This window comes from Ursus arctos, unplaced genomic scaffold (assembly GCF_023065955.2).
Source record: "Ursus arctos isolate Adak ecotype North America unplaced genomic scaffold, UrsArc2.0 scaffold_1, whole genome shotgun sequence".
Classification (NCBI taxonomy): domain Eukaryota; kingdom Metazoa; phylum Chordata; class Mammalia; order Carnivora; family Ursidae; genus Ursus; species Ursus arctos.
In genome coordinates, this window is record NW_026622763.1 from 43066916 (window position 1) to 43087908 (window position 20993).

The window sequence follows — 20993 nt, forward strand, 5'->3', positions numbered from 1 at the left end:
ACCTTTCAAAATAAGATTTTTATCTACTTACAACCCGGAATAAGTCACATTCAAATAGGTCAGCATTTCTATACTTCACAGTACATACTTGTTCATTGCAAAACAATGAACAATGAAACATTACATTAAGTGTAAAGTGCCCTGTAAAATTCACCCTGTCAAAATGCCACCTAAAAAATCCTCTACTCCTTTGCTAATATGAAAAACTGCAATTGGCAGTGTATTTTTTTAATGAATTATCTGCAACTTTTAATTCCCAGAGAATGTCATAACTTCGATTAAAGAAAAAAAAAGTGTGTGTGTGTAATGTAATTTCTCCATTTGGACCAAAATCAAAAGGCACACTGTATAATATATATCAGAAATTGGCAGTTTTTTTCTGTAAAGTCCAGATAATAAATACTATAAGCTTTGTGGGCTGCATGGTCTCCATTCAACTGCTCTTACAGTGCGAAAGCAGTTATAGTATGTAAATGAATGAGCATCGCTCTGTTTCAATAAAACTTTCTTTATGAGCACCGAAAATTTAAAAACCTAAAAACCATTCTTAGTGTTTGGGCCTGCAAAAACCAGTAATAGGCTGGACTTAGCCCACGGGTCATGGTTTGCTGATACCTGTTCTATGGAACTACATAAAATAAGGCGAAAAATTGCATACCACCAGGACTTACATCCCTAGGTCAGCCACTGCTTTCCCGGGACACCTTTGCCAAGTTACGTAACCTACCTCCGTTTTCTCATCTGTAAAATAACGTGAATAACCTTAAAAATCTTAATGGATTATTGGGAGCATGAACTCTGCTAACACATTTTGCAAATGATATCAAGGGTCTATAGTAAGTGCTCAATAAATGTTTTCTATTAGCACGCATGACTATTTTGGAGTTAACTCCTCTTTGGCTTATACAAGTGAAAGGATTAGAAAAAGAGCTTTTTTGTACTCCAGTTCTCAAAATTACATTGTGAAGTGCCTAACCATTCTCTTCTCAAGAAAGGAGGGGACCAGATTTACCCAGAGATGTCAAAGAACATTTGGAGGGGGGCAAAGGAAGGAGCAACCCCGAGTTACAAAATCTTGCCTCCATCTGAACGGACACCTACCCGACTTCTGTCTTCATTTGTCAACAGTTTCTTCTCCATACACCTATCCAAGATATCTCTGACCAGAAGTCTGTCCACCAGGGTGGGCTGAAGGAGGGTCAGCAGTTGGAGACACTCATCGTGAGTGGTCTCAGAGGATGGAGACGGCAAGTCGGTGAGCTCTGGGTTCAGGTAGCGGGCGGCTAAATCGCTGCCTGCTCTCTGCAGGGCCACCAGAAACTGCCTAGCCCAGCCGGGGGGCCAGCCTCCCTTCTCCAGCGCGCTCAGAAGTTGATCAGCTGCCTGCATGTTCCCAGCGTTGACGGCCGTCCTCTGAATCTGCTCCTTCACGTCATCGGGCAGAAAGTTCAGGTAGTCGAGAACGGGCTCCACCTGGATGTACGTTTTCACTCTGGCCCTGAAACACGAGATGAGATGGCAGAAACTCTGGTCTGCAGAATAGCCGTTCGACATCTTTCGTTCGTGCTCAGCAAAGGGAGACGATTCTCCCAAGTAGACCGACAGCTGGCTGTTCTCCTCTCAACAGGTGAGCTGCGGGTCCCGCGGTCGGCGTGGAACCCCGCACGGTCCGCAGCGCTGTGCCTGACCAGCGGGTGGCCCGCAGGATCCCCCGGGGCGGCGCAAGCGGGCTCGGTGGGTCGCACCTGGGCAGGGGGCGGGGCGCGCCGGCCCAGGGACGCGGCGGCGAGGAGCTGCGGGCGGCCGCGACCCAGCGGACTCTCTGCTGTGTTCGCCCCGGGCCGGAGACCAAGACGCTGCCGCTGCCAACTCGGGTGGGAGCTTTGAGCCCGGCTTTCGGCGAGGCCGTTCTTGTAGTTGCCGGACTTGGGTTTCTGTTTCGATTCTCTCCCGCTTCCTCAGGCCTTTCCAGACGTAATCCGCCGGGGCGGGGAGGGGAGTTTTCCCAGAGCGGGAGACACCCTTCGGTCGGCTCTGGCAAGGACCGTCTTTGGTGGCAGGCGCTGTGGGAAACCGAAAAGGAAAGCGATTTCGAAAGCGGCGATCCCGCAATGCTCCTCCTGCAGGTATTTGGACTTCTTTGCAGGGTTCTGCCTCAAAACCCAGACTTCTTTCCCACCGCCGTCTCGCTTACCCCCTGTCAGCGAAAAGGCGGAGGGCTTGAGAGCGCGTGATTCGGGACTTCCCGGTCCCGAAGTGAACAGAAACTGCCACACACCCTGACGCCTGCGGAAGGGGTCACCCTGAGCTGGTGAACACAGGTAGTTCTGGCCCGCCCCCCACCCCCTGTCCGGGGGTAAGAGGGTAAGACTGCGGGGAGCAGGTGGAGAAAAGGAAGCTGGGAAGACACCTTTCCAGAGAGGTGTGAACCCAGAGCCACAGGGTGAAGTGACCTTTGCACCCTTTCTAGAATGAACCTGACTTCCTGTGGGTCCCCCCAAACCAGCTCTTTCCTCTGAGAACTTGTGGGTTTGAAAAAGAGTGTATAATGAAAAACGGTTTGTTTGACTGCCTGACGTGTAAATGGTAGTATTTGTTTGGCTTTGACCAGGGCCTGGTGACAAAAACGACGCAGAGGGACTTTAACCACCAACTCAGCTTAAGAGGAAGCCAGGAATGAAGGTTTTCCGTCTCCCAGCCTGTGAATTCCCCATATTCTTTAATATACAACTTTCCTTTAATAAAACAAAACAAAATCCCCAACAACTTATTTTTGATATAGCTGCCATTCTTTTCTTGGATTCAATACAGAAAGTTTTGGCTGAAGCAGTGAGGAACTTAATTAGCAACTAATGTACCAACTTGTAGTAAACATCAACATTTGTCTATGTCATGAGGGAAAAAAAGACACCCACACTGAAAAATGGCAGCCTCGGTTCAGTACAGAAGCCACATAAAAGTGAGTCGTTCAGGTGCTACTCATATTCTGTAGCCCTGGGGGCCTGGGGCTGGTCGTGTGTATGCTTCACCATGAGAACCTCAAGGTCTAGAATTACATGGAGGATGGAGGGGTCATTTAAGCCATTAAAAAGATACAGTTAGAAAAAGTAATCTCTTAGCAAAGCACATTCAATGAAGTTTAGATAGGACAGGGAAGCCCGGTGCTGCTTTGCACCGGATAAGAGAAATACAGAGTCTTTGTTTTCATCAGAGCCATAGAAAATATTCAGTTGAGCTCTTTATAGTATGTCATCTTATTTTATGCTCTAATTATATTATGTAGCTAAGCTTTTTTCTCCCCTGTAGGATTGTAAACAGCTTGAAGAGAGGGCATCTTTACACACTAACCAGTACAATACAAACAGTAGGTCCTAACCAGTAGTCCTTGCTCATTACCCTCAATGGGAATTTTATTTGCCTTGACCTTAGCAGCTGGTCTAATGTCAAACACATAGTGGAAGTTACTGAGGTGAAATAAAACTTTGGCTTTGCAGGTGGACCTGCCTTATATTATTCTTTTCTGGTTCCTCTTAAAATACTAGTATGTATTTACTTAATTTTGGGATTTGACCTTTACCTAAAAAAAGGAGATTAAGGGGTGCCTGGTTGGCTCAGTCGGTTAAGTGTCTGATTCTTGATTTCAGCTCAGGTCATGATCCTATGGGTTGTGAGATCAAGCCTCACGTCAGGCTCTGTGCTCAGCAGGGAGTCTGCTTAAGATTCTCTCTCCTCTCCCTCTGCCCCTCCCACCACTCGCTCACGCTTGCTCTCAAAATAAATCTTAAAAAAAAGAGATCAAATTAGATGTTTCTACAAAAGTATCAAATTATCAATTTTAGTTATTGGGTCTGTGAAGATATCTTTTAGGACTATTCCAAGAAATTCCCTCCACCCCTGCCCTTCAGGTGCTGACAAGTTTCATTTAGTACATTAAAACAAAAACCAACCAACCAACCAAAAATCATTCTATCCCCTGATGTCCATCCTTCTGTTCTTGAGTTTCAAACACTGGAGGATACAAAGGGATTGATGGCTAAATATGGGGAAATAATGCCATCATCTTAACACCATAGAATTGCTGTTTGGATGACAGAGGGTTAAAAATAGAAGCTTACATGTGTGATGTTCAGATTACATCATTCATTCATGCAATCATTTAAAAATATTTATTAAGTACCTGCAATATGATCAGTGCTGCTCTTGTGTAGTTAATAAAACTGAGCAAAGCTTCTGTTTTTATGGAGCTTACATTCTAATGGGAGAAGACAGATACCAAATAATAGCTAGAAAATAGCCAATGTGCCAGGTGAGAACAAATGCTATGAGAACTATGGTAAGATTCATTCCTAAGTGTTTTGTTGTTTTTGATGTTATTGTAAATGGGATTGGTTTTTTTATTTCTTTTTCAGATAATTTGTTGTTAGTGTATAGAAACGCTACTGATTTTTGTATATTGATTTCGTATCCTCCAGCTTTACTGAATTAGTTGATTAGATCTAACAGGTTTTTGGTGGAGTCCTTAGGATTTTCCCTGTATGAAATCATGTCCTCTACAAATAGAGACAATTTTACTTCTTTTTGTCCAAATCTGATACCTTTTATTTCTTTTTCTTGCCCATTTGCTCTGGCCAGAACCTCCAGTACTATGTTGAATATGAGTGGTGAAAGTGGGCACCCTTGTCTTGTTCCTGATGTTGGTAAGAGCTAGACACTAATGAACATTATAGTTTCACCAGCTGATTTTCTATACAGACACCCTCCTCTAATTCTCACCATTAGCATTCCATAATATCTATCAGTAACAATTCATATTTACTCTCAAGTACGTCATTTTGCTGGATGAGGATTGAATGATGAAAACTGAGCATGAGTGAGAACACCAGAGGGAAAATAGAAAGAAACCCCATTTTTAGGAATCTTCCATAATCTTGATAGGTCCCCTTCTGGAGGAAGGAGATTGAGGGGGGAAAAAGCCAAGCACAGTCTCTCAAAATGTGTCTTTTTTCTATAATCTATTATTTTGCATTGTGATTTAGTTTATTTTCTGCTTTTTGTTTGAATAGATGTTTTCCTCTGTCAAGCCTCTTCTGATAACTTTCATTTTCATTCTCCTCTTTGGGTGTTTTCTAAATATAAGTTTCTATTTCCTTTCTCCCTTGGGGTAGGAAATCTTGTCAATCTATGTCTTTTCCCTTTCTCTAGACCTGCCTTTTCTTTTTAAAGCCAAAAGAAACGTTTCAGGCCCCATTAATTTTAAAAGTCACCTGTAGGGTTTTGTTCTCTAAACAGTAATTCAGGAAGATATGAGATAAGAAACTCCTGCTGTTATCCAGCCTTTCAGCTGAGTTTTCTACAGTTGAGAAGTAGTAAAAATCATAGCTGCCACTTCTTTGACAAACTAGAACTACAGTGTAACAGCAATATGCTTTTTTTCTCAATTAAATTACAATAAGTCTATTCGATGAGGAAATCCTTCTAAAATTGTTTTTCTGTTCCTTCATTTGTTACCAACTTGTATCCATAAAGAGCCTACTGTGTTTCATTTAAAGCTAGATGTCCTTAACCTAGCACTATAGTGCTCTGATTAAGCATGGTGACTCTGAGCCAGGAAGTCAGGACTCACATCTCAGCACTGCCTCTTAATCGCTGTGTGGTCTTAGGAAAATCACCTAAAATTTCTCACTTGTGAAACAGTACCACGCCGTAAGGTTGTTCAAAGGCTAGACTGTAAAGCACTTAGCACCAGCCCTGGCATTTTAGGTGTCCAAGAAGTGACTACAAGCAATGAGTAAGAGATGGTGCGACATCTCAAAGAACACACAATTTATAGTGGAAATAAATTAGTTATGTATATAAACCTATAGAATAACTAGCCGTGAAACTGAGTTTTTAGATAAGATCACTTTTTTTCAAGAATGAGAAGCTGATAGACTGATTTAGCAGAAAAGTTTATTGAAAGGGTACTATCATAGCTTTATATTTCAAAAATGTAAGTCCAAAACGGAAAAAGAAATTTTAGCTAAGTTTATTAGATTCTAATACTCATTTCTTAATTATTTCCACCATTTCAGTTATAAAATTCTGGTTTTAAGCATGCACATATGAAGGTGTTTCTATGTAACAAACAATGTTGGGAAAAAAAACAGGAATCAGTGAAAATTTTTCCAAACATCTATTTTTCCAAATGCTTCCTCTATAGCTTAATCCTTTCAAAAAAGGTCACTTGGGTATGTTTTTGTTAAAATAACACCTATACCTCAAAGGCATAGGTTGGCCATGTTTCTTTTACTTTATTTTAAAATTAATGGTTAAGAGCAAATTACAGTCAAATGTAATTAGAGTGCCATTGTTTTTTCCTTGAAATTATGGTTGACAGCTGGTAAACACTTGGGGTTAGATGTCTAAGCCTGTGTTCATTCTGATGGAGGGGTTGCTGTTCTAATCACATAATATTCACCCCTACACAATTAGTTAAATAATTTAATTTCACCTGCTCATATTATAACTGACAAAGTTTTGAAGTAGAATGAGTTACTGAAATCAAGCATTAAGATAAACTGAATCAATCTTTTTGATTTACTAAATGACAAAGGGCTAAACTAAGATTTTTAAAAAAATAACAAAACATTATCAAATATGAAATATCTTTTGTTATTAATTCACTGGGTTATATCAATTACATTGAACGATTTTATTTCATCTTCATCTGGTACCTTACTATTTAATTTTTGTTTGTATTTTATGATACATTATTATAGTTGTACATGTAAAGATTTTCTAAGTACATATACTTTTATTAGGGTCCATGTTCAAATATTCCTGATAAGGAATCAGGAACAAAGTACTTGGTGACCACAGCTCTAGAGGTTGTGATGAATTTGCGAAGCAGGATTAATAAGAATGGAAGAGGAAGGTGTACAGGGGAAGGGAGAGTGGACTCTGGGCAGAGAGAGGAAATTCGGCATTTAGATCTTGAAAGTAGAACACTTCAAGTTACTAGCATTGTTTGTGACAAATGTCAGTATACTAAGTTAACTCATGAAAACTGGATATATTTTATATCCTATTGCCAGACATGCAATAGGATATAAAATATATTCTTGAATATTTTTTTTAATTTTTAAAAATATTTTATTTATTTATTTGAGAGAGAGGGAGAGAGAGAGAGCACAAGCAGGCAGAGGGGCAGACGGAGAGGGAGAAGAAGACTCCCCACGGAGCAAGGAGCCTGATGTGGGGTTCAATCCCAGGATCCCGAGATCATGACCTGACCTGAAGGCAGATGCTTAACTAAGCTACCCAGTCTTCCCTTGAATTGAATACTTTAACAAAAGTAATGTTGTATTTAAGAAACAGTTTAGGGCTACCTGGGTGGCTCAGTCGTTAAGTGTCTGCCTTCAGCTCAGGGCATGATCCCAGGGTTCTGGGATCGAGCCCCGCATCGGGCTCCCTGCTCCGCTGGGAGCCTGCTTCTTCCTCTCCCACTCCCCCTGCTTGTGTTCCCTCTCTCGCCGTCTGTCTCTCTCTGTCAAATAAATAAAAAAAAAAAATAAAAAAAAACCAGTTTATGGTCACCATAGAAGTTGGTGGGAGCGGATAATACAATACTGAGGAAGATTATATTAATTATTTGTAATCCTATCACCCAGAGATAGGCATTATTAATATTTTAAATGTATTTCCTACCAATATTTTATTGTGTAAATATGGATATATGTATGTGTGCATTCAACACCTCTCAACAGAGAGTGAACTGAGATGGTCTCAGCTGTGAGGAAGAGATCTGCAAAGAGATCTTCCGTGGGAGATCATGTTGACATGCCAAGGGGAGAAAAGAGCCTGTGGAAGATTCCCTGCAGCAGGGATGGCCAGGATATTTGGGCAGCAATGCCTAATATTGAATAACAAGTTCATTCCTGTGTTGCATTTGATGTACTGACCCTTCTCAGTCCCAGATCTTTCTAAAAGTCCTCCACATATAACAGCTTTGTTTTGTGGTGCTTTGGTTAATAAAGGAGAGCTGGTGGCCCCATGTGGTGGAGCAGAGCTGCGTACAAAGTAAGTGTAGCTGTTGGAAGTGAGACAGGGAACATGGATTGAGAATTCCGTGCAAGGGTGACAATGAGAGCATAAGCCCTCTAGGAATCCTCAGACATCTCAGGAATAGCGCCAGACTTAACAATGCTCTGCAGGATGGGAAGGGCCATCTCAGTAGGCACGCTTTCCACTGCGAGATAAAGAATGCCTGAGTAAATGTGGCCCAGCCAGAGGGATTGATTTTTCTCACATAACAAGAAGGGTCAGTGCATTCATTGTGTCAGAACTCTAGGATGTGTCCTGTAATTTTCTTGGTTTTTCTCTCATGGTTGCAAAATAGCTACAACAGCTACAAACATTATTTCTTCCTACAACCTCAGTTAAAACATGTTGTGGAGGGCGTGGGGGGAGCTTCCGGTATCTCCCATTTGCTTCCTCCCAACAGTGAAGGAAGAAAAGATCCCAGGAGTACCCCCCCCCAACCCCCGCGGAATTTCTCATCTATCTCATTGGCTGGAACTGGGCTGTGCCCTTCTCCCGTAAAATAAAGTGATATCTGCTCAAAAAATTAAACATTTTTTAATGATATTTAATAGTAAGGCATTGTTTGTCATAGGAGCTTAAACCATTTTATTTGAACATGAAAATAAAAGATGACCCAAGGAGGGCTGGCAAAGCCTGTTTTCAGGCTGCTTTCCCTCAGAGAGCACACACACTGCCCTTGGAGAGTGCCCCAGTGGGAAGTTCCAAAGCTGCCATTCAGTGCTTGTTGTGGCCTCAGAGCGAGCTATGAAAGTTGTTCTCAAGCCCAGCCAGCTGCGTATTAGACTCACGCGGAAAGATGTATACAATTAGCCCTTGCATCCAAATCTCCACAATTGGAATTTTAGGGTCAGTTCTTTTCCCTTTCAATTGCACTTGGGATTCCACTCTCTGGCCAGAGGTGAGAACTAGGGCTTACGGCCAGCTGAGTACAGCTGAGTCTCATTATTCATGGTAGTTATGGACTATTTAAAGTTGTACTGAATTAGCGAATGCTGGCCTACGGCTCCCAGGGACATACCAAATGAGGTCACACTCTAGTCACAACCTTTCTAAAACTGATCAGTACATAACCTTGTTTTGTGTGTGTGTTTCTGTTTAAAGACACCTAAATTAATATATATTGATTCATTAACATTGAACTCAGAGTTAACAGCACTATCACTCATACCTGAGTGAAGCTTATCGAACACATATTTTCTCTGTGAGACACATCACGATTTTCTTGTGCTTAGAAACACCAGATAACACTTCAGGACTATGCTCGGAGGCATTTTAAACAGTGAAATCACTAACAAAAAGCACAACAATGCAAAAAATTGGCATTAAATATACCACAAAAAGGATACTCGTTTACAGTTTGAGAACTGAGACAAGAAGGCAGAACTCACCTTGTTCGACCTCAGCGGGGCACATGCGCATTGGGCAACTCAAATTTTTCACTGCTCTGCACAGATCCACCAATGACCATGAAAGCATCAAAAGTAATGATTTGAGGGTTACAAATAAATTTTAATGAGTAGGTAAATAATTTCCTGGTCTAACCAGGAGAGTATGAAAAACTCAATTGTATTTCGTATGCATATTCCTAAATCATTCATATTCAGTTTCGCTAAAGCTATGATATAAATGAACATATATCTTCAGCAATTTATTATGAGAGATGTTGTAGTTTGTAATGTTCATCTACCAAATCCATTGACCCGGGCATTGTCAGATATTTGCTTAGAACAAATGGAACCTATTATGCATCACAGAAAATATATTCCTTCATGGCAGTGGCACTGTGAACACTTCAGAATGTCAATCTCTAGCAGATATTTGGAAAAAAATGGATCATATATACATTTAACTAAAAAGGTCCTCTTGGGTGCCTGGGTGGCACAGTCGGTTAAGCATCTGCCTTCAGCTCAGGTCATGATCCCAGGGTCCTGAGATCGAGTCTCACATCAGGCTCCCTGCTCAGTGGGGAGCCTGCTTCTCCCTCTCCTCCTCGTTCTTGCTCTCTGTCTCACTATCTCTGTTGCTATCTCTAGCTCTCTCAAGTAAATAAATAAAATATTTTAAAAAATAAGAAGGTCATCTAATGTCTATAATCTTGAGAGAAGGTAACAAGGGCAGAAAATCTGAATCTGAGTGACTTTAGAAGAATTTTTGCTTATCTTATACCTGTTACCTAGGCTTTTGATAGTTCTCCAACCTATTGGTTCTGCAGAGAATGAGGGACAGAGGTGGGAACCCCTATATCATTTGAGAAAACTGTCTTTCTTATGTTAAGCAACTGGAATTTCTTATACTTTGTTAGGCAGTTAGTTAGACATGAGCAAGGAGGGATAAAGCAGGTGCTGGCCACCCCTGGGCGCCACCCCCAAGGGTTAATAGTGACTCCTTCAGAGCACCCTCTAAGGGCTAGCAGAACAGGAAAGGCCTAGCCACAGAGCTGGCTCAAAGGCCACAAGCAGATGTCTAAGAGCTGAGCATGCACACAAGGGTCACGGCTTGCCCTTAAGTACCTTCAAGATCACAACAAAACTCATTACAAGCCCATAAATATGCAATACATAAATAAATACAATTAAAACCAAATGCACCATGGGTAGGGGCCTGCGCAGAGGCCAAAATGTTAAATAACCACCAGCTGTCAATCAAAAATGTCAATCAAAGCCAAATTTACATGTACACAAAGCAGGCTTAAAAAGATGCAGCTAGAGCTTCTGGGGCCATTGCCAGTCTTTCTCTGGCAGTGGCCCACTCTCACTCTTGAATCAAGTGTACTATACTTATCTACTCAATAAACTCTGTCTCCCATTCTGGTCTCGGGTCTCCAATTCTTTGGTGCCTCTGGAACAAGAAGCGAGCAACCCGGTAACACTTTTTCCCCACCAGGAAGAAGAAAATTAGGAAGATTATCAGGAAATCCAAGTTTCACACACAATAGAGCCCCACTGGGTAGCCACTTTTATTGGAAGTCCATCATACCCTTGTGACCAAAATTCAAACCGTACTTTGAGAAAATTCCATATGACATACTGATACCTTGGAGGGGGATGGAGAGAGGCTCAGTGAGTGAGGCTCTGGGCCCCACCCACACCCCAAAGAGAGCTGATCAGCTTTTCTAAGTTTTATACTTTGGGACTGAGGTGGAAGGTACCCTTGGAGGAGAAAAGCATACTGGTGGTGGCAGGCAGTCTGGTGGTGATGCCTGGAAACAGGACATGAAGGTACTACTTGTACCATCAACTACAGTAATTACTTTCCTCTGGCCCAAGGAATCAAGTTTCAGTAAAAGTGTTTTAAGATTTTATTTATTTGAGAGAGAGAGAGAGAGAACAGAGGGAGGAGAGGATGGAGAGGGACAAGTGGACTCCACCCTGAGCCAGGAGCCCAATGCAGGGCTCCATCTCAGGACCCTGAGATCATGCCCTGAGCCAAAACCAAGAGTTGGACACTTAACTGACTGAGCCACCCAGGCGCCCCAGTAAAAGTATTTTAAATAGATATTACCTCAAGTCTTTCTGGCATCCCCGAGGCAATTTCTTCTAAGGAAGGCTAGGAAAATTAACTTTTGCCCTGAATAAATGCATTATTTTGGATATGACAGTGGCTAATCTTTTATTGAAGAGGGAAACTGCCCAGAGCAGGCCCAGGCCAGGAGGCCCCAGAAGATGGGAAGTTACTAACAAAAAGCTAGAGATAATCAGAAGCCCTATTGCGAGCAAGAGATAACCAGCCGTTTCTGCTTCTGTAACCAGGCTTCCCACCACAGGCTCCCCGCACGACTGTTTCCGCCTGAAGTAGCCCCCAGTCCCCCAGTTTAAACCCACCTATGCAGTCAGCACAGCCCTTGGAACTTGACCTTCTGCACTCCCCTATAAAAGCCCTGTAACCCCGTTGCCCGGGGCCCAGAATTTGGAGCACGAGCTCATCGTGGGTCCACCAGAGTAAAATAAATTCGAGTTCTCCTACTTCTCTGAGTGTCACTTGGTCTCTCACCAGTCTGATTCTTATTTTTCCACAACATTATGACCCCAAGGCCCCGACTAAATTAAAAAAAAAAAAATAACATCGTCATGACAAAAAAAGTCCATATTTTTCCATATACTTGGATAAGCATTTGAAAATCTGCTGAAATATCAGAACATGATGTATAAAGAATTCTTTTAAAAAAACAAATATTGTACCAGAGCCTTCTTAAACTGTTTCCCAACAAGTAAAAAACACGAGTTCAGGCTGGGCAGCTGCCTTCAGCCCATCAATTTTTTGTAAAACCAAATACTAGAAAAGTTGGGCAAGTTCTGGAAACAGTATACCACATGGTTGATGGAGGGAAAGGGACTTCTATGCTTGCTACAAATGAAAGAGTGCATGAGTAAAATCAGTAAATGAACTGAAAGAATGACAGACTGATTTACTCAGGCTGAAAATTATACCACATTTTAAAAAGTAAAATGATACTAAAATTTATAATTATGTTATATTTATATGTTACAATTGTAATTAAATTGATTTTTAAAACATTTTAAAAATGCTTTTGTGAATTATTTCCCAAGTACTGCTAAAATCATTTAATCTTTTGTCCTCTAAACTCCTAATTAGAATGTGCATTTACCTGTCTGTAACACATACCTGTGTTGAGGGTACGCAGACCAACGGGAGCTTACACAGCCCTTCCCAACCTTTAGAACTGATACAAAATTTTAGAACTTAATTTAGTGCAGTTGCTTTCAATGCGTTGATTCTCCGTCAAATGCAGTAAAAGCTTCAAAAGGGGCGTATTGTACTATATGAGAATTGTTTTTTTAAATGAAGAGTGGTCCAAATTATTTTATCACTACAAATGATCTCCTTAAAAAATATTTTCCAGATGAAGGATTTATTATTTTAGTAGATGGATAAAGGTAAATAAGGCTGCAAGTATGGATTGTGAGTGATATTTAATACTTTTTAGGAATGTTTTGTTTTTCAGGAATAGATTGGTTATATGCACATAAATGTACCGTACGTTGATTAGGAATTAAGAATAATATTAGCATTTAATATTTGTGGAACACCACAATGAATCGCAGAGAAAACCTGAGCTTCTTCACAAACTGAGTTCCAAAAGCTGACCCAGGTTCTCCCGTGGGGCCAAGAACGGCCTGCGGCTCATTATGTTCCCTGGAACTTTGACGACAACGTGACTCCTGTGAGGAGCCGGCACACAGAAAGCAGCACGGGCTGAGTCCTGGGCGTTCAGCTGTACGTCGCCATTCTCAAGGGGAAGCCATTCCCCGCTCCTCCTCAGGCTGCCGTGCGCTACCTGCCTGTAATTGTTGCCTCTGCCGCCCTCTTGTGGGGGCTTTACTGTCAAATAATAACTGTCAGAACTGATTTGGCTGGTGTCAGGTAAGTAAAATTTTAACTAGGAACAATATAGAGTTTTGACAGATAACAGAAAAGGTAGGTTATCTGTATTTCCCAATGGGAAGATAAAATCATGGCTATAATTTAGTAAAAACTTAAAGTATTATATTTTATAAAAGCAGTGAACAATATAAAGAGGACTCATTGACCTTCTAGTAGGGGATATCCCCGCTTAACGAAGGAGAAACCAAGGTTCATAGACGTTGTATTACATAGCCCAATGTCACACAGTCAGCAGATGAGCTTGGAGTCAATTATCAATCTCTAAAATATTTATTGCACCATTCCTTCAAGAGTTAGCATAGACAATAATGACTGGAACCAACTGTTTCAACGTGTGCATTTTCTTAAATTTCCAGTATGGTGAGGCCAACATATCAGAGATGATTGACATTGATAAAATAGTTTATTACAATTTCTAAGAGGAGGGGGCACACCACACCATGTAGGACCCTATAGTGAAACACCAGAAGGCAGCAGGAACAAGGGAAAAGCATTGGCGGAGCTTTTACTGTGGTTTCTATGGGAAAGGCAAGGCTAGGTAGGGTAAGCAGAGTTAGAATAGACTACTTTGAATAGAATAGACTAGTTTGAATAATTTTAGAGTGCTCTAGGGCATAGAGGTTATCCCCAACTGCCCGTATCTGGCCCTGGGGAGACTTGCGCAGAGGAACACTGTCTTTGGGGGTGTAAGAGCCTGAGAGAGGAGGTGGTTTAGGCCAGGGCTGTGGATTGCCTAGTTTACATATGAAACATGAGTCATTTGTTATCTCCAAGAATTGGCTAGTCCTGGGAGGGCCAGTCTCCCTCTGCCCTCAGAGAGGACCTTGATACCAGAGCCTCGAGAATAGAGAAATTAAGAAAATAAAGTAAATACACCAATTAACAAATTCTCTTGAACTCAGAATGTGTGTGTGAATGAATGAAATCAGTAGTAATAAAGAGAAATCATCCTAATTCTGATATTGGCATTAATTTATTATCTGTATGATGTGATTAACTGATAGCTTTATACATAAATATTACCAAATATCAATCAAGAAGACATGTCAAAATTGATCTAAATATCAGCTGTTTTTTTTTTCTTTATTGAAAACTGTAACAGGGTCAGAACCTTGAAGATAAATGTTTTCCTGAACGGTTGAGATCATAATTACTTATTCCAAATCTTTACTGAAAAAGATCTATTTTAGGCACATGCTTTTCCAGCAGAAATGAGTTTTGTTCCCTTCTAAGTAGTTTTTATTTTTGTGCCTATTTATTTAAGAAAATGTGCAGAAAGATATTTTATATCAGGATTTGAATTTAAAGAACCATTTGGCCTTTCTTACACATCGACCTAGATATTTGCTCTCTGTGTCCCCATTCAGCCCTTTTGGTAACTTCTCTTCATTTAATTGTGCTTTCTGATATCACTAACTACCATTTTCAACAATTTATGAGCAAACCATTGTGTAAAGATTCTGTTGCTAGGTTACATTCTCCTTTACTGGAATCATGATGGCTGAATTAAAAAAGCCTAGTTTCCTGTTCTCTCTCTCTCTCTCTCTCTCTCTCTCCTCCTCCCCCCACAACACTTCTATATAGCCTATTTGTTTAATCAACTCTTTGGATTTAATTCACCATTCAATATAATTAATCTATAAATATTTACTGTATGCAGTTTACTTGCTGTACCTTACAGAAAAATGGGTTAAGTCTCTAGTTGAAAAGTTAAGTTTTGGCAGGATTGTAAGTGTAAGTTGTGGAATTTCTTTTTCTTCAGTGTCTATGCTATTTTGTACTTGCTTCTGAAGATCCATGCTCGCTACCCTCTACTTTGCACTGTGGCCTGGGAGGCTGACCTTTATGGACCACATCCATGAACATTCTTTCCCTCTGGCTGGCGTCTGATTGAGATCAGCCAGCGGAAGCACTGACAGATCAGAGGCAGGGGAAAGAGTGAGGCTGTAGTATCTGTTCCCTCAGCTCCCTTCTGTGCAGCTCATCCTGTGTCCCTCCACTAAAGGTCATGTGTCAGATGGCCCTCTCCATACACTTACTGTCTTTAGGTCTCAGCACTGCTCCTTTGCCCTGCCCTCTCAACCCAAGGGCAGTAATGGATCCTCCTCGTAGCTTACACTGCGATGCCGTATCATCTTTTATTGCTGCTTCTTAACCACGTTAACACCTTTGTAAATGGTCACTTTTATTAGAGTTCCTCAATTACTATGTCTGAGTGTGCCATCTGCTGCTTTCTGATGATTATGGCAGCAACTGAGTTTTTTGAATAAAGGTTGGAGAGCAAAGCAAGTGTCCTAGGTAGGTTAAATAGCGCAGATCTTGAATGGGGCATTAACTGGGCTCCTTATACGCACCCAGTTTGTGCCTGGCACCATCACCGATCCTGGGTCCTCATTGACATTAGTATATATTATAACTCCAATCCTCAGAGACCGTACAAGGAGAGTACCAAACTTTTTTCTTTTTATTCAGTTCAGTTTTTAATTTAGGATAGCTCAAGCAATCATGTGTTATACAGCTTAATTCTGGCTTTAAGTAACTTCCAAGTCTTTAAGCATGGGACTTCATTCATATATCCATTCACTTATTCAAAACTATGGGAGCACTGTGGCTTGTCGTTTCCCAAACATGAATTAATCAGGTCATGTGTTGTTTTAAAAATATTTTGCAACTGTTTTGATGTGCGTCTACCTCCACAACACAACTTATTATGATCTTAGTTTCCTCTGAAAATATAACTGGTGCTACGAATGTCACAAGATTTTGGGGGAAACTCAGATATGATAATGTGCAAAATAGCTCTGAAAAGTACCATGTACTATATAAATAAATAGATTTTAATGTTTAAAATTTCTATTACCAGGTCTTATTCCTACCAATGGTTTTACATTGATGAGGAATAGGGGCAATCTTATCTTCACACATATGCAAAACACCTAAAGATTAGTGTAGAAATGGGATGATCTCAGCTTTTAGCCAGTCTACAATCCGTTTAAGCACCAGGCCACTTTTATTTTTATTTTTTTTAAACTAGGTTTTTAAGCAGAGTCCATATGTTTCATTCTGCACTTTATTTATCTATTATTTTTTAGAGAGAGGTGGAGGGAGGGGTAGAGAGAGAGAGGAAGAGAGAGAATCTTAAGTAGGCTCCATGCCCAGGGAGGAGCCCAACACTGGGCTTGATCTCACAACCCAGAGATCATGACCTGGGCTGAAATCAAGTCAGTGGTTTAACCAGCTGAGCCAACCAGACGCCCCCACTTTTATGTTTTTGATTAAAGTATTTTTGGTTGTAACAGGACCATTCTAACTTAATTCACGTTGTATGTGTGCAAGTTACTAACGAAAGGGATAAGTACCAGCTAAAATAAGTATTCAATCAACATTACTTCATTTTTATTTTTTCTGGAAAGTGAGTTTCGTGAGTGTATGATCCCATGTTATTAATATGGAGTCTAATTGATATTGCCCAGCATGGAACCTGGACTTAAAATTGCCCGAATAACAAATTATATTATGGAAGCTATTAATCAGTGTTGCAGCTTTTATTGAGCATTCGTGTGGACATATTGTGGTCAACATTTTATATATATATTTCTAAGAATTTCTAAAGAAGTTTGCATTGAATCCAAATTGCTTAATAGGTCTAATGATCCAAGTGAGGAAGCATATATTCAGAAACTACCATTCTCCACCTCTCTGAGGAGCCCTGTTGACACTTTCCGTATAGGCATTATTATTTTTTAAATTGCTTTTGAGTTTGTGCTTCTGCCAAAAGAGTACTTAATATTACCAGAATTGGAAACAAAAACCTGTGTTGTTGAAAGCTTAGCTGAATAAGGTCAGTTTGTCAAGTGGCTAGTCTCAGTAATAAATAGCAAATAATATTTACTTCCGTCTTATTTGTGAAGCTTATTATTTTTCTCTGTCCTCACTAGTGGGCATTAACCCTTACGCAGTTGCAACAGTTTTAGACTTGTAATAAAATTATTACTGGATAGCTTCATTTTTATGTCTTATACAAATAACACCTATAGAGCCTTCATTATTCCATAAAACACATTATTCCATAAAGACACAATAATTTCTGGGAAAAGTATGATAATTATGGCATGAACATCAATTAAAACCATGGCATGAAATCTATATGACTACATTTTAGCATAAAATAGATAAACAAATTCTAGAGCAGATCCAAGGTGACGACACAGCAGTGGATATGATGACTAAGTGTCCCCTCTTCCTCACCTTGCAGATTTTGTGTGCTAGGATTGAACTGTGTCCCCCTAAAATTTATTTATTGAAGTCCCAACCCCCAGTGTGATAGTATTTGGAGATGGGAGCCACTGGATGGTAATGAGGTTTAGGTGAGATTAGGAAGGTGTGACCCTCACGATGGGATTAATGTCCTTATAAGAAGAGACAATAGAGACCTTGCTTCCTCAGTCTCTCTCTACCCAAATACTCAGAGGACACAGCAAAAATGAGGAGAGACCACGTGTGGACATAGCAAGAAGGTGGCTGTCTGCAACCCAAAGAGAGAGTTCTTACCAGACACTGACCCTGCTGACACCTTGATCTTGGACTTTCAGTCTCTAGAACTGTGAGAAATAAATTCCTGTCGTTTAAGCCGCCAGTCTATGGTGTTTTGTAATGGCAGCATGAACTACGACGTTATATGTATGTTGTTTCTCTAGCTACCTGGATTTAAAGCTTGCCAGAATCATTTTGCATATATAATAAGCTATGCCTTATATCTACTAGGTCATAAAACCATTTCTATTATTAATTTTTATGGAAAATGATATAAGAGGCATTAATTTCTTAGGCCCCTTTTATTTCATTACCCGCATTAAGCAATTAGTTTTCACATGAGGGCCATTTTGGAGGAATACTTCCCATCTCCCACTAAGTTCTCCCTTACCTCCCAACAGTTGCTGCATATGTAACAGGTGGAAAATAGCAAGGTTCTTTAAGATGCAGATGCTGGGTGGTTGGTAGGCACCATCACTAGCTAAGCTGTTCACTCCATCCAGCCTTTCAGATCAACAACCTATCTGACACCACCACTTAATTTCATAGACATCTCAAGTCTCACATGTGCAATATTGATTTTTGATTCGGCCACCCCAAACAGCTCTTCCTCCAGTCTCCACCACTGGCAAAGATAAAGAAAGCAGGACTCTAGTTAAAGTGGTAAGGGTGATTTCAAACCATAATATACTATTTAAACTATTAATAGTAGGGAAATAATAATAGTAATAATAATAATAATAATAATAATAATAATAATAATAATAATGAAAAGGTCCAGTGTGAACTGAATTCAACTTTGATTTGGACAGAAGGGACTGGGCATTTGAAAGGGAGAATGAGGGGTGCCTGGGTGGTTCAGTCAGTTAAGTGTCTGCCTTTGGCTCAGGTCATGAGCCCAGGGTCCTGGGATTGAGCCTGCTTCTCCCTCTCCCTCTGCTGCTCCCCCTGCTTGTGCTCTCTTGCTCTCTCTCTGTCAATTAAATAAATAAAATATTTTAAAAAATAAAATAAATGACAGGAAGAATGAGAGAATAGGGAGGGAGTAAGTGGAGGCTCTATAGTGTCAGGGAAATGAAAAATTACAAAAAACAGGAAGAGGAGTTTAGCCCATGTGAAGCCCATCTGGGTTTGCTTACTGGCACTTATCCAAGTTAGGTTTCTTCCCTCTCACAGAGACTAGGAAGGTAGGCCCTATCTTCAGATGTTGGCTGGAACAAATAGTAAATTCTTTTGGCAGCCTTGAGTTCTCTCAGGCAAGTGCTTTAAACGGGGCTAGAGTCATCCTAGGGATGCAGCTTTGAGCTGTCAAAAAGGCCACAGGATTAAGGCCTAGTCAAGAAGAGAGCTCAGAAGAACCTGGCTAGAGTTTGGCCAAGGGGAGAGTATTTGTCACCATGTCATTGAAGGGCAAATCTGATAGCCATCAGTAAATCCTGAGGGCTATCCCTTAAAAACAGAAAACAATTCCACCACTTCTCACCATCTCGACTGCTATACCCTGGTGAACACCAGCGTCTCTAAATTACCAGCAGATTGCTATCACAACTCCTTCCTTCTATGTTAACCTCCTTCGTCTATTGTCAACACAGATGAAAAAGACAAATTAAGCCACATTATGTCCGACTAAAGCTCCAAACCCTAAGTGGCTTCTAATCTCACCCAGAGTATAAAGTCTTCACGATGGCCAATAAAGGCCCAGAGTGATCTGCCCCAGTGCCCCTGCTCTGTAACCACTCTTAGACTTTCCCTCTGGCTCAATCCATGCCAGACTTACCAGCCTCCTTACTGTTCTCTAAACAGGTCAGGAGGCTTCTGCCTGCTAGTTCTGCCTGGAACATTCTTTCTACAGGTAACTACACGTCTAACTTACTCGTGCCAAGTCCTCGCTTAAAGCTCACCTTCTTTTTCTTCTCTTTTCTCTCTCTCTTTTTTTCTTTCTTTCTCTCTTTCTTTCTCTCTTTCTTTCTTTCTTTCTTTCTTTCTTTCTTTCTTTCTTTCTTTCTTTCTTTCTTCTTTCTTTCTTTCTTAGCAGCATAGCCCTCCCCTTCTTAATGAGGCTACATTGACCATCTCATTTCGTACTGCCACCGGCTCTGTCACTGTTCCAGGCTTGCAGGGTTCTCGGTTCTCGGTGTCAAAGAATGAAGCTCCCGGACACCAAACGGTGAAATGATAGTTTATTAAGTGAAGGTGAGAACAGAAAGAAAGCTCTCTAGAGCGAGAGGGGCCTTCGTGGTCACCAAATGACGTAGTTTTGGAATGTTGGTGAGGTCCAGACCCCATGGCGGAGAAAGAATTCTTAAGACATCTTTGGTGCAAAAAGGTGGTTTTATTAAAGCAAGGGGACAGGACCCGTGGGCAGGAAGAGCTGCACTGGGGTCATGAGAGGTGGCCCATTATATACTTTAAAGTTGGGAGGGGGGTTAAGGATAGCGTCTCTAAGGAATTTTGGAAGCAAAGTTTCTAGGACCTTGAGGAGGCTAGCTGTTGTTGGGAAAAGGTCATTTATTACTGTGTAACAAAACTTTAGTTGTGAGACCCTTCAGATGTATATGGGTGGGTCATATGCTTGGGGATGACTGCCAACATGTATCTTGGGGTGTGGAGATAAAGGGAGTTTCCAAAGGAATTTTTATATGTTAAAGTAGACTTACAGGATCCTGGGGGTAGGGTTAAGATTGCCTTTTGCCTTTAGCAAAGTGTCAAAATCTAGGCAGCTGAGTCCCTAGAGGGTCACTCTGCCTGTTTCAAGGACTTGTCAATGGGCTGTAAATAGTAAGGAAATTTAATAATTTTTCTTCTGCCTTTGTTTCCCACATGATCACCTTAATCCTCCACCCTGCTTTCATTTTCCTTTTGTTCTGTAGCATTTTTCATCTCCTAACGTACCATCTACTTTATTTATTGTCTTTACTTATTGGTGTTTGTTCTCCCTGCTAGAACATGAGGTCCAGAAGAGCAAAAACATTCCC

General features: G+C 40.9%; 1 protein-coding gene and 1 long non-coding RNA gene across 2 annotated transcripts in view; one reads left to right on the plus strand and one right to left on the minus strand.

Moving 5' to 3' along the window:
- Positions 1-1760, minus strand: part of IFIH1 (interferon induced with helicase C domain 1) — a 54372-nt gene extending 52612 nt beyond the window's left edge. Inside the window, exon 1 of the mRNA XM_026492675.4 lies at positions 1102-1760. Coding sequence (XP_026348460.1) covers positions 1102-1554 — 453 coding nt within the window. The 5' untranslated portion in view covers positions 1555-1760. The remainder of the gene's footprint in view (positions 1-1101) is intronic.
- On the plus strand, positions 1467-10888 carry LOC125281316 (uncharacterized). The gene is made up of 3 exons (XR_007188454.2): positions 1467-1627; positions 1963-2126; positions 2612-10888. It is a non-coding gene; the product is annotated as an uncharacterized LOC125281316 (long non-coding RNA).
- The last annotated feature ends 10105 nt before the right edge of the window (positions 10889-20993 follow it).